General features: G+C 47.6%; 1 protein-coding gene across 2 annotated transcripts in view; it reads right to left on the bottom strand.

Moving 5' to 3' along the window:
- MLLT6 (MLLT6, PHD finger containing) overlaps window positions 1-14,137 on the bottom strand; it is a 96,547-nt gene that overhangs the window by 42,605 nt on the left and 39,805 nt on the right. For both annotated transcript variants that reach the window (XM_073572508.1, XM_073572509.1), the window contains exons 7-11: window positions 13,533-13,634; window positions 5,967-6,062; window positions 5,665-5,791; window positions 4,770-5,213; window positions 4,490-4,638 (exon numbers count right to left, since the gene is read on the bottom strand). In XM_073572508.1, coding sequence (XP_073428609.1) covers window positions 4,490-4,638; window positions 4,770-5,213; window positions 5,665-5,791; window positions 5,967-6,062; window positions 13,533-13,634 — 918 coding nt within the window. The remainder of the gene's footprint in view (window positions 1-4,489; window positions 4,639-4,769; window positions 5,214-5,664; window positions 5,792-5,966; window positions 6,063-13,532; window positions 13,635-14,137) is intronic.

The raw sequence follows: 14,137 nt of genomic DNA, 5'->3' as shown, positions 1-14,137 counted from the left end.
TGCTTTTACAAATGATGTCCTATCAGTTTAATTAAATACAGCTCGATTCCAATGAAAGTAGAACCATCTCAAGGAGGATCACAAGGAAATGGACAGCATGTGACTTAAATATGAGTGTCTGAGTAAAAATGTCTACATTTCTGTTTTTTTTCAGTGAAGATGGGGTGCAGTGTGTACATTGATGAGAAAAAAAAAAATTTTTTTACAAGTTTGTCCACCCTTCGAGATTTGTTTGCTCATATAACTTTGATCAAAGTTTCAGACTTTAATTAGCCTGTTAGTGCACAAGTCATAATTAGAGTTGAGCGATACCGTCCAATACTTCAAAATATCGGATCGGAATGGATCGGCCGATCTTTAAAAAAAGTATCGGTATCGCCGATGCCGATACCGGAAGTCCCATTCAAGTCTATGAGACTTCCGGTATCGGAATTGGAAAAACCCTTTCCTGCCCTTGTACAGCCTCTCGGGGGTCTGTACGGGCCTTCCGGGGGTCTCTGCCGGCCTGCCGGGGGGCTGTGCCGGCCTGCCGGTGGGCTGTGCGGACTGCCCGGGGTCTGTACCGGCCTGCCGGGGGGCTGTGCACCCTGTGGGGGTCTGTACCGGCCTGCCGGGGGGCTGTGCCGGCCTGCCGGGGGGCTGTGCACCCTGTGGGGGTCTGTACCGGCCTGCCGGGGAGCTGTGCCGGCCTGCCGGGGGGCTGTGCTGATGTCTGGGGGTCTGTGCAGGCATCGTCCGATGGGACTACAAGTCCCATCTGGCGTTGCCTGCTACCATGACAGTGATTGACACATTAGTCAATGATGGGACAGTAGTAGTCCCATCATCCGGCTAATGTGTTAAATGTTAAAAAAAAAAAAAGAAAAAAAATACTACATACATACTACATGCTACATACATACCACATATATACTACATGCATGCTACATACATACTACATGCTACATACATACTACATGCATGCTACATACATACTACATGCTACATATATACTACATACATACTACATATATACTACATGCATGCTACATACATACTACATGCTACATACATACTACATGCATGCTACATGCATGCTACATACATACTACATATATACTACATACATACTACATGCATGCTACATACATACTACATATATACTACATGCATGCTACATACATACTACATGCATACTACATATATACTACATGCATGCTACATACATGCTACATGCATGCTACATACAATACATTCATACAATACATACATAGACATACAGTACATATAACAGAGTAACATACTTACCAATACTTGTCACATTGTTCCCCGAAGCCATTGTCTTTTACGGAATAAATATTAACATAACAAACCACAAAAATACTCACCCATGATCCGAAGCAGTCCACGAGTGTGTCCCACGACGATCTTGGGTAGAGAACTGCAGCATCACCTGATGCTGCCGCTCTCTACGGGCTGCAGGAATCCAATGACGGAAGGTAGGTATCCTTCCGCACTGTATTCCTCCGCCACTTAAAAAAAAAAAGTCCCTAGTCTCACTTTATGGTAAAAGCTGTGTGGGAATTTACCATAAAGTGAGACTAGGGACTTTTTTTTTTTAAGTGGCGGAGGAATACAGTGCGGAAGGATACCTACCTTCCGTCATTGGATTCCTGCAGCCCGTAGAGAGCGGCAGCATCAGCTGATGCTGCAGTTCTCTACCCAAGATCGTCGTGGGACACACTCGTGGACTGCTTCGGATCATGAGTGAGTATTTTTGTGGTTTGTTATGTTAATATTTATTCCGTAAAAGACAATGGCTTCGGGGAACAATGTGACAAGTATTGGTATGTTACTCTATGTTATATGTACTGTATGTCTATGTATGTATTGTATGAATGTATTGTATGTAGCATGCATGTAGTATGTATGTAGTATGTATGTAGCATGTAGTATGTATGTAGCATGCATGTAGTATATATGTAGCATGCATGTAGTATGTATGTAGCATGTAGTATATATGTAGTATGTATGTAGCCTGTAGTATGTATGTAGCATGCATGTAGTATGTATGTAGTATGTATGTAGCATGTAGTATGTATGTAGCATGCATGTAGTATATGTAGTATGTATGTAGCATGTAGTATGTATGTAGCATGCATGTAGTATGTATGTAGTATGTATGTAGCATGTAGTATGTATGTAGCATGCATGTAGTATGTATGTAGTATGTATGTAGCATGTAGTATGTATGTAGCATGCATGTAGCATGTAGTATGTATGTAGCATGCATGTAGTATATATGTGGTATGTATGTAGTATTTTTTTTTTTTTTTTTTTAACATTTAACACATTAGCCAGATGATGGGACTACTACTGTCCCATCATTGGCTAATGTGTCAATCACTGTCATGGTACCAGGCATCGCCAGATGGGACTTGTAGTCCCATCGGACGATGCCTGCACAGACCCCTGGACATCAGCACAGCCCCCCGGCAGGCCGGTACAGACCCCCACAGGTTGCACAGCCCCCCGGCAGGCCGGCACAGCCCCCCGGCAGGCCGGTACAGACCCCCACAGGGTGCACAGACCACCGGCAGGCCGGCACAGCCCCCCGGCAGGCCGGTACAGCCCCCCGGCAGGCCGGCACAGACCCCCGGCAGGCCGGCACAGACCCCCGGAAGGCCCGAAATGACGGCGCATCATGATGCGCACACACCGCGCATCATGATGACGTCATTTCGGCTGTCAATCAACTTTGAACTTCCGATTCCGATGCCCGATATTGAAAAAATATCGGATGTCGGTATCGGAATTCCGATACAGCAAGTATCGGCCGATACCCGATACTTGCGGTATCGGAATGCTCAACACTAGTCATAATCCTATCATCAATTGGAAAGACCAGGTGATGCAAATTTCCATATATATAAAATATATTTAATTTTTATGTATGTGTCATCTTTAACTTTAGGCTTTTTATAGATGATTTCATCTTAAACTTACTTAACTGTTCACAATATCAGTAATTTTCACCAGGGGTGCCCAAACTTTTACATCCTACTGTAAATCTGTCAGGGTCCAACCAAGGCCTAAATATCACCACAACTGGGTGTCCTGAATCTCCTGTGCAAACGTAGCAAGGGACCAGTCTGTGTGCTTGTGCTCTATTCAATGTCTATTGGCCTTCCAAATAGTAAGAAATTGTAGTGCACACAAATTGAGTTCTAGGCGCAAGTAAAGAGGGGTATAAGACCTTTCAAATAACTGCTGCATGGATTTACTGCACATTGTAGTATTGTTGAAAAATTGCTAGATACTTTTTTGGATATTTCAGCAGTGACCAGGTGAAACTGACATTTTTATCCTCCCAGGTATTGTTCATAGGAGTCGCTTATATAGGAGTCGCTTATGTAGCTTCACTGCCTCTTGTGTAAGGCTGGGTTCACACGTAGTGGAAATTACCACGAGAATTCCGGAATTCCATTCCATGGGAAAATCGCATTTTAAATTCCCGCGATTTTCCCGCGGAAAAACTAGCATTTTGCAAGCGTAATTAGCTTGCAGAATTGCTAGCGTTTTCCAAGCGATCTGGAGCATCGCTTGGAGAACTGATTGACAGGTTGGTCACACTCGTCAAACATAGTGTTTGACGACTGTGACAAACTTTTTACTATTGAGGCCGCCTATGCGGCGTCAATAGTAAAAAAGATAGAATGTAAAAGATAATAATAATAAAAAAAATATTGTTATTCTCACCTTCCAACGTCCCGCGCAGCCTTCCCGCCTCTCTCCACGCTCCCAGTAATCCTTTGCGACAATTACCGCGATGACGTCTGTTCTCGCGGGATCGCGACGTCTCGCGGTCATTCGCGATGACGTCGCACGAATGACCGCGAGACTTCGCGATCCCGCGAGAACGGACGTCATCGCTCGCAAAGGCTTACTGGGACCGGGAGCGTGGAGAGAGGCGGGACGGCTGCGCGGGATGTCGGATGGTGAGAATAACAATATTTTTTATTTTAAATTCTATTTTTTACAGGGATATGGTACCCAAAGCCCGGAGGACAGTCTCCTCTCCTCCGGACCGTGGGTACCATACGCAAATGTTCTGCTTACTTTTCGCATGGTGTGCAATGCGGAAAGTAAGCAGAACAATGCATTCCTATGGGTGCGGGATCGCCACGATTCCGCGAAATTAATGAGCATGCTGCGTTTTTTACCGCGAGGCGATTCTGCCGTGGTAAAAACTGCAGCATTAGCACAGCATTGCGGAATTCCATAGGAATGCATAGGATGCTTATTTTTCGCGGTTAAAACTGCCGAGGAAACGCGAAAAAAACGCCACGTGTGAACAATGTCAATAATTAAGCTACACCTTGGATATTTTGCCATGATAAATCTGAATATATGCACAAACTATTAACATAGTATGCACAAAATAGAAAGCATACATATGTATTTACATTAATATTCTGCCTAACACAGCATTTATTTCCCAAGTTCAGACCTGTGTGGTAGAAGTAGAAGAAGATGGGGTGATGGAGCAGCCTCTGCTGTATGGAGTAAGGGAGCTCTGGTGAGACAGGAGGCTGGAGGGGAGTGGAGTGCTGCAGGCCGTCCTCACAGAGATGGGGTCCTTATTACTGGTGTAGATCCCTGATGAGAAGAACACATAGCATCAGCAGGAAAGTAGCGTAAACCTGTCAGATTCACAGGAACATTTTCATTTACATTGGTTTGACTCCTGTGACAATCCCAGCGCCAATATACAAGTATTCTTTTTATACCTGATGACATCAGGGGCGATTCCATGCTGACACTGTGCAAAGAAGATGAGTGAGTATACTGCCTTGGTGGCAGGGAAATGGCAGAGGAGGCAACGCTGTGAGGTGGGTTGTTCTTGCTACCCCGAGGCCTCCCAGGACCATGCCTGCTTTTTCTGCTTCCTTTATGTTTTTTCTCTCGTGGGGGCTCACTACCTTCTCTGCTCCACCTCTGTGGTCTATGATCACCAGAAGAGGAATCCCATGGTCGGGGATGAGTGGATGATTCAGTTGAAAAGCGCATGATAGAGCCAAAGCTGGAGAAGGTGAGTTCTGGAGGAGAAGATGGTGTAGGTCTAGACGGCTTTCCCACATCTTCATCTTCCTCTTCTTCCTCATCCTCCTCTTCTTCTTCCTGCTCTTCCAATTTTGGGAATGTGACCAGTTCGGGGGGAGAGGAAGCACTACCTGCAATGTAAGATCTGATGAATGTCAAGAAAATGGCACCTTTACATGACATGCTTGCTTGTCTGTTTGTGCAACTACATCAGAAATGAATAGAGAGAGCCGCAGACACGTACAGCCACCTCTTCATTAATTCTCCACGTGGAATTTGGGTGACCCCCGTTCTGGAGATGTTTAAGGAGGAGATAATTTTTGGGCTAGCTGCATATTATACAGTACACAACTTTAATGATTCATTCCTGGCTGATTATAATAACATGACTCTGTGACAATACTGAGCTGTTAACTTGCTGATTATAGTCAATCTATATCTGTCTTTAAAGCAGACCAATAAGAAACTATCAGCAAGAAAAAAGAAAGAAAAAAAGTGTATTTATCATGTTATGGGGTACCCATACCTGCCAATCAATTAGGATTATTTCTATATGAGAAAAAAAATAATTGTGATACATACCAATAGAGGAAGCACTGCCAGCCCCTGGCACCACTTTGCCAATTCCTGCCTTTCGGCCTCTATGACCTGATAATTTTTTTCCCTTCTCTGACCTGGACACCTCTGGACTGTCTGTACTGCTTTCCAGCTGTATGGACCCAGAGCAAGATATAACATGAGAGAAATGCATGTACAGGAGGAAGAGCTATGTTAACACTTAAACTTTCAGAATATAGCTAGTTACATTAATTCTACATCAAGGTAAAAACTGGTCAAAACTCTAATATTGTGGATATGAACATATGAAATCACAAAAAAAATACCTTCTCTGTAGATATGGGTAACAAAGGAGGGACAGTTATGTGACCTGGTGAATCACGATGCTTCCGATGTCGAATTCTCTCCCTGTCTTTGTGACTCTAGAAACATTTTAGAAAAGTTTAAAAAATAATTATAAAACTAAAAAAAATATAACATCATCTAGTCAACAAAACTTTATTCCTCTTTACAATCACAGGGGTTCCAGCAGTTTGCTAAACTATTATAGCTGTAGTTTCAGGACTTTACTGTATTGTATGAAATGAATACTGGGAAAATTTTAAAGATTTTAAATTTACCTCCGGTTACAAAACCTGGTGACAGCATAAAAACAGGATTTTTGGTTGCTTACCGTAAAATCTGTTTCTCGGAGCCTTCCTTGGGGACACAGGAACCATGGGGGTATGCCGCTGCCACTAGGAGGCTGACACTATGCACAAAGTAGTTATCTCCTCCTCTGCAGTATACACCCACCCCAGTGACTGGCAATAGGTTAATCAGTTAGTGAGAAAGCAGTAGGAGAAGCAACAAGATAGAAAGAAAACAAAAAAACAAATCAAACTGTAACAATAGAACACAGAAAAAAAGAGCTGTAAGCATGGGAGGGTGCTGTGTCCCCCAATGAAGGCTCAGAGAAACAGATTTTATAGTAAGCAACCCAAAATTTTGTTTTCTCTATTGCTTCATTGGGGAACACAAGAACCATGGGACGTCCCAAAGCAGTCCCTGGGGAGGGAACAGCAAAAACTCAGTTCAGGTCGGAAAACTCACCACTGCTGCCTGCAAGATCCTTCTGCCTAGGCTGGCATCCGCCAAGGGTAGGTATAGACCAGGACCGTATAAAATTTGGCGAACGTGTGACCGGAAGACCAGGTTGCTGCTTTGCAAAGTTGTAGGGCGGGTGCCCAATGGTGTACCCTGGATAGAGTGACCCCTAATTCCAGGGGGAGGCACTCTGTTCTTGACCCAGTAAGCCTCCAAAATTGTCGCCCTGATCCAGAGAGCAATCATAGACTTGGAGGCCGGCAGGCCTCTTCGAACACCATCTGGAATGATGAAAACAGAGTCCATCTTCCTAATGGGGGTGGTCCTAGCCAGATAGATCTTCACAGCCCTGACCAGGTCTGGCCTGTTCAGTGAACGCTCCAGAGGAGGAGTCGGAGCAGGACAAAGGAAGGGAGGAAAATATCCTCATTTAGGTGAAAAACGGACACCACCTTGGGAAGGAAGGAAGGCGGAGGCCCCCAAACCACCTTATCCTGGTGAAGAACCAAGAAAGGAGGGCGACAGGAAGGAGTCGCCAATTCCGAAAGGCGCCTGATGGAGGTGATGGCCACAAGAAACGCCACCTTCCAAGACAAAAAGGACAGAGAGACCTCTCGGAGAGGTTCAAAGTGAGAACGCCTAAGGGCGTCCAGGACTGGATTGAGGTCCCAGGGGTCCACAGGTGTCCGGCATGGGGGAGCTGCATGCGCAACCCCTTGAAGAAAGCTTCTGACCTGAACGCGGGAGGATACATTTTTCTGGAAAATAATGGAAAGTGCTGACACCTGGCCCTTTAGCAAACTAAGAGCAAAGCCAGTGTTAAGTCCCGCCTGGAGAAAAGTAAAAATGGAAGGGAGATAAAAGGACATAGGCGAGATGTGATTAGACTCACACCAGCTGAAATATGCTTTCCAAGTCCGATAATAGACCCTGAAAGACGACTGCTTCTTAGCTTGGATCATGGTGTGAATCACACGATCTGAAAATCCGGATGCTCTCAGAACCGCGGTCTCAACAGCCACGCCGTTAAATTGAGTGACCGAGAATTTTAGTGGCAGATCCGTCCTTGGGACAGAAGGTCCGGTCTTGTCTGGGAGCCTCCAGGGGGCATCTGCGAGAAGAATGACGATCTCTGTGAACTAAGACCTTCTGGGCCAATCCGATGCAATCAGAATGACCGGCACCCCTTCCGCCTTGATGTTCTTCAACAGCCGGGGAAGGGGAGGAAACAGATATGGAAGGGCAAACTGTGACCAGGATATTGCCAGAGCGTCTGCGTCCACCGCAAGAGGATTGGGAGATCTGGCAACGAACCGTGGCTGCCCAATTGTCCATGCCGGGCATATGCACCACGGATATGGCTGGAACCGTCACCTCTGCCAGAGGAGAATCTTGGACACTTCGGCCATCGCCAAGAGGCTCAGAGTTCCTCCCTGATTGATATATGCCACTGCCATGGCATTGTCTGTCTGAATTCAAATTGGCAGACCCCTGAGATACCCTTCCCAGTGGCGGAGTGACAGAAGAATGGCCCTTATCTAGAGGACGTTGATCGGCAGAGAGTATTCCTCTGCCGACCACCATCCCTGTACAGTCAGATGCCAGTGAACAAGAAGAAAGGACCGACCCTGGAAAATGAGAGGGGATGACAGGACCAGCTGAGAGACCGTTTTGACTCAGAGAGCGAGCTGAATCAGATGATCCAGAGAGAGAACAGACCTGTCCCACTGTGAAATGATGGCCTGTTGAAGTGGTCTTGAATGAAATTACGCTAAGGGGATCGCTTCCGACACAGCCACCATCCTTCCCAGGACCTTCATGGCTGAGCGGAAAGATGCAAGCCGAGGACCCTGGAGAGAGCGAACCCCCTGCTGGAGGATTGTTGTCTTCTATTTGGGAAGAAACACCCTTGCCTGGTGGGTGTTGAACAACATGCCTAGAAAAACAAGATGCTAAGTCACAACAAGGCAAGACTTTGCCCTGTTGACTAGCCATCCGAAACGGAACAGGGTGTCGAGAACAATGGCCAGATTGTCCTCGGCCTGAGGAAAAGACGGATCCCTGATGAGAATGTCGTCGTGGTACGGGATGAGCACCAGCCCTCTGACCCTCAAAAAGGCCATCAAAGTTGCCATGATCTTTGTGAAGACTCTGGGAGTGGTTGCGAGCCCAAACGGTAGAGCGACAAATTGAAAATGGTCCTGCTGTACCGCAAAACGCAGGAATCTCTGATGCCCTGAGAAAATAGGGACATGGAGAGGAGATAGGCGTCCTGGATGTTTATGTAGCACAGGAACTTCTGCTCCTCCATGGAAGCAATTAGTGAACAAAGGGAATCCAAATGTCGCAGGTGGACCCTTTTGTTCAGCAACTTTAGATCCAGGATGGGTTGAACCGTGCCATCTTTCTTCGGCACCACAAACAGGTTTGAATAGAAACCTGTGAAGCGTTCCTGGTCTGGAATGGGAACGATGACCCCTGAACTGAGAAGGGAGGCAATGGATGCAGCAAAGAAACCCGGAACCAGAGAGGCATCTCTTTGAGGACGGAATTCGAAGAATCGATCTCGGGGCCGCAAAACAAAATCTATTTTGTATCCTGAGGAAACAACCTCCCCTGACCCATGCGTCCTCCACTGAGGCGAGCCAAACGTCTTTGAAAAGACGGAGACGTCCGCCCAGCCTGGGAGATATGCTGGGATCTTGAAATGATTCATGCCGAAGATTTACTCTGGACGATACGGGGACGCCAGGAATGAGAGGGTTTAAAGGAAGTCTTTTTCCTTTCCTGGCGAGCCTGCGGCCTCTGCCGGCAGGAAAAGTCCTCCATTGCAGCAAAACTGCGAAAGGAGTGAAAAGGCGTAAACCGACGCTTCGGAGGGGGAAAGCGAGGTTTGGATTGAGGAAGGAGGGAACTCGTGCCCCCGGTGGCCTCCTTAATAATTTGGTCCAACTGGGAACCAAACAAACGGGAACCCTGAAAAGGCAAGCTAGTAAGGGACTTTTTTGAAGACAAGTCCGCCTGCCAGGCCTTAAGCCAAATGGCCACAACATTACTGGATGCTTGAGCCGCACATGAGGCAGCGTCCAGGGAGGCAGATACCATATACTTTCCTGCATGATAAATCTGGTCTGTGAAGTCGGCCAATTCCTCCGGTCGAGCTCCAGCGAGAATACCCTGACAAAGTTGTTTAGCCCATGCAGCTATTGACTTCGACACCCAAGTCAAGGCAAAGGCCGGACACAAAGTAGAAGCGGCCGCTTGAAAGGCTGACTTTACGAAAGATTCTATGATCCTGTCTTTGGATTTTTGAGAGATGCCCCATTTGTTAGCAGGAGGACCGTGTTAGTGGACAGTCTGGAGACTGGCGGGTCCACAGTAGGAGAGGATGTCCAGTTAGCAGTGAGCTCTGGGGCGAAGGGGTATAGCAGGCGCTTTCCTCTTTGGAAGCATCTGGTAGGGTTTTCCCTTTCCCTGGTAAGAATGCCCTCAAATTCTCTGTGTGGGGCAAAAACCTTGGCAGCTGGTTTTGACCGTCTGAACAAAACCGCCTGTTCTGCGGGATCCGTAGAGGTGTCGTTAATGCTAAAGGTCTGGTTGAATGCCACAATGAGGATCTGGACCATGTCTCTCATGTTAGAGGCTTGATCAGAGTCCAGGTCCGAGTCATCCTCTGATAATGCATCCGAAACCGGGGAGGAGGACCAGGAAGAGGCAGACCACCAGGAAAGACCGGGGGGAGAGATAGAACAGGAAGAGGACATGGAACGACGCGCCTGCCTGAATCCCTTACGGCCTAAGTTGGTGGGCACAGTCGATGAATCCTGCGACCCACTAGCCATGGCAGAGGTTGGGAGGGGCAATCTGTCAAGAACAGATACCAGGGCCTGAGACACCTTGGTAAGGTCCGCCACAGACTGAGACAGAGAGGAAGTCCACACTGGGATAGAGGCCTCACTCTTTCATGGGCACAGAAGGGTTGCTGCAGTCCTGACAGAAGGGAGAGGACTGACCTGTAGGGAGTTTACATTTACATGAAGAGCATACAAAGTGTCTAACAAGAGCAGAGGAAGAAGAACAGTAATCAGGAGGAGGGGACGCTCTCCTTTAGGATTAGGCATGATGACCCAATAACTGACCAACTAACTGATGCCAGAAAGTTAGGGGACAGTTAGAGAATGCAGAGGTGAGTGTTAGTCTGCAGAACAGAACTACTCACAGCAAGATGCAGGCATCCTGTAGTCTGCTTCAAAGGGTAAAGAAGATGCAGGTTCTGAAGGAAACAAATCAGCAACCGGATCCACCAGAAAAATGGCGACTGCAAGAAGAATCCCGCTCTCTGGGGACGGGAAAAGGGGGCGGAGCTAGCAGCCGGGTCCAAGAGTAGTAAGATGGAGAAGGAGCAGGGTTTGGCCTGAGGTTGGGAGGAGTGGGCGGAGCTAACTGTCAGGAGCCAGAAGAAGTGAGAAGAGACGGGCGGTAGAAATGCCCGCCCAAAGAGCAGAGAAGAAGGGAGGCAGAGCCCACACGAAAAACTAAGCCTGTGAGAAACCGGGACCATCAGTGACCGCCGGAGCGAGGGGGAGCAGCGCGGAGGCCCTAGAAGCACATCAGAAAAGGTAGCATGGCACCCCAAGTCACCTAAAAACCAGGGGACAAAGGCCCCTATAGTCTAAAAGGGACCCCAACACTCCAACCCATAAAATTAAGCGAGGAAATAAGAAAAAAAATGTTTTGTTTTTTTGTCCTTCTTCGATCCTTGTCTTCTTCTTTTCTGTGGGGACTTCTCGTCGTCTCTGGAGAATCTGGGGAAGAGAGGGAAAAGATGTACCTCTGCATCCAGGAATGCCGGACGTCCGAAATTGCTGCGTTGCGGGACGTCCACGTCTCCAAACACCGACAGGCTCTGGTGTGCGAGTGGGTGGGGAGACGGGGGCCAGGACCAGATCCGGATCACCTAAACACGCTTCAGTGTTAGGGGTTGGGGCCCTGCCGACTAGACTTATGAGGATACGGGGTGGCAGTACTGCCGTACGATTAGTCTCTGCGTGGGATTACACCTCCTACTGACAACTAAGCTAAAACTGATTAACCTAGTGCCAGCCGGTGTGGTGTATAGTGCAGAGGAGGAACTAACTTTTTTTGAGCATAGTGTTAGCCTCCTGGTGGCAGCAGCATACACCCATGGTTCCTGTGTCCCCCAATGAAGCGATAGAGAAATAAGGACGGACCCCGATTCCAGAGCTCTGCCACTTACTGGACTCCTTCATAGAGTTTTGATATAATCTCTCAGCTGCTGAAGGTCTGCTAATCCTCTCAGTCACACCCATAACATTGATTTACAGTATTCTGCCTACACTGTGCATAGACGCAAAGCTGATATTTTTAATTTATTCCTTAATCTGTTAGGTAAATTGAATCCTCAGTCGTCCAATTACTTATATTATACTAGATGGTGGTCCGATTCTAACGCATCGGGTATTCTAGAATATGTATGTAGTTTCGCGGGCAGACTGCACCTGTCGCTGATTGGTCGCGCCCGGACGGCTGCGACCAATCAGGCTAGCGCCGGTCATCTCCCGGCTGTGTCGCCGCTGACCTCCGTGCGGCAGATTACGACCCGCCGCAGATCTCCTGACGGTAGGGATGTTGAGCGTCGTTCGAATTCCGTGCCAATTCAACAGGTGCAGTCCGCCCGCGAAACTACATACATATTCTAGAATACCCAATGCGTTAGAATCGGGCCACCATCTGGTTTTAGATAATTCTCCACTGCTTCCATACACACACACAGGGAAGAACACATCATATAGGATAGGACACGCAGGGCACACAGGACGGCACAAATAGCCGCATAATGTCGGCTGTGACGCATAACGTGTCCCATACGCCAGCGCTGCAGTGACAGCTGCCTCTCCCCACAGTCCCCCTGCACCGCCCCCTCGCCTGTCTCTGCCCCCCGCGCCAACACACCGGTTGCCGTCCCCCTCACAGAATGCAGGATACGGTCCAGGTATACGTTGTTTCTGTCTCCCTCCATAGCTGCACTGCTCAGTTGTTGGAGTCAGTGCATTGCCAGGTAACCACAGCCGGTGCCTAACTCACCGCGAGAGCAGGCGGCATATCACGAGACTTCCCGTAGCGGACGACACGCCGGCCTCATACATGGGAGTGCGCGGTACCGCATCACGGATGCGTCCACATTACAGTTGTTCCTGTGAGGGCCTCATTCCTATAACTGCGTCCTACACGATTCTGTCTGTCTGTCTCTGTTTGGTCGCAACCGGTTGCGACCAATCAGCGATGCAGGATTCGCGGCCGGACTGCGCCTGTCGCTGATCAGCCAGGCGCGACCAATCAGCGACGCGGGATTTCCACTACAAACAGACAGACAGAATTAGACGATTATATAGTAGATAATGCAATACTACAGAAATTGCAATATATAGAGAAATAGGAGTTCTCCTAAGGAGCGCAGCCTGTACATAAGCTTCATTGGAGAACCAATATGACAGCGACACAGGCATCTGGCAGGCCCCTGGTTGCCATGGCATATCATCTGCTCAGTGTGATCACCACAGTGATGGAGAAAAGCTCCGATCGCTGCAGCTACAGGCAGATGCTACCTATGTAATAAAGCCAGCACCAGCCTGGTATAAAGCAGGCTCAGCACCTGGGACTGCTTAACACATTCCTTATCGACCTGGATGGGTAATGGAGTAATATGCATTGTCCAGTTTTAAAAAAGTAACACCTTAATCACAAGCCATCAAAAACTGAACAAACAAACCTGGCCAAAAACATACCCTTTTCTGTCGCTCTCGATATAGGAGAGGCTTTTCTATAGAAGGGGAATCTGACCGGCTACATCGTCCTGGGATGAAAGGGCAAGGGAGACGGGAGACTTTCTGAGTAACAGAAATAAAAGAATATTATATAATATGTTAGAACACAAAACATCAGTGACAAGAGTAATATTTTTTAGTAATGTAGATTATCCCACAAAAAACTTTTAAGGACCTGTCGGCAGTATAAGCGATAAATGTACGATACCTGGGGCTTCCATCGCACATTAGAACAGGTATGCCTAGTCTGTCAATTGCCCTGTGCCTACTAAAACATCACCAGCACCTGTTAGGGAACTTGAAGACATACAAATATGGATGAAGACCATTTTAGCAATGTAAAGAAAATAAATTTTGATTATGTAAACGAGTGTGAAAGTGCCCTGGGGGCTGTACCAGTCCTGGAACTCCTCACTAAGGCTACGTGCACACACTGCAGATTCGTCTGCGGATTCATATCTGCGGAACCGCAGGTAAAACCGTAGGTAAAATGACCTGCGGATTGGCCTGCGGTTTTGCCCTGCGGTTTGCCACCTGGACAATGGAATAGGTGGCAAACCGCAGCA

The sequence above is a fragment of the Dendrobates tinctorius genome, unplaced genomic scaffold (assembly GCF_039654945.1).
Source record: "Dendrobates tinctorius isolate UK_male_01 unplaced genomic scaffold, ASM3965494v1 ptg000032l, whole genome shotgun sequence".
NCBI lineage: Eukaryota > Metazoa > Chordata > Amphibia > Anura > Dendrobatidae > Dendrobates > Dendrobates tinctorius.
Note: the sequence above shows the minus strand (reverse complement) of the source record. Positions and strands in the feature narration are given on the sequence as shown.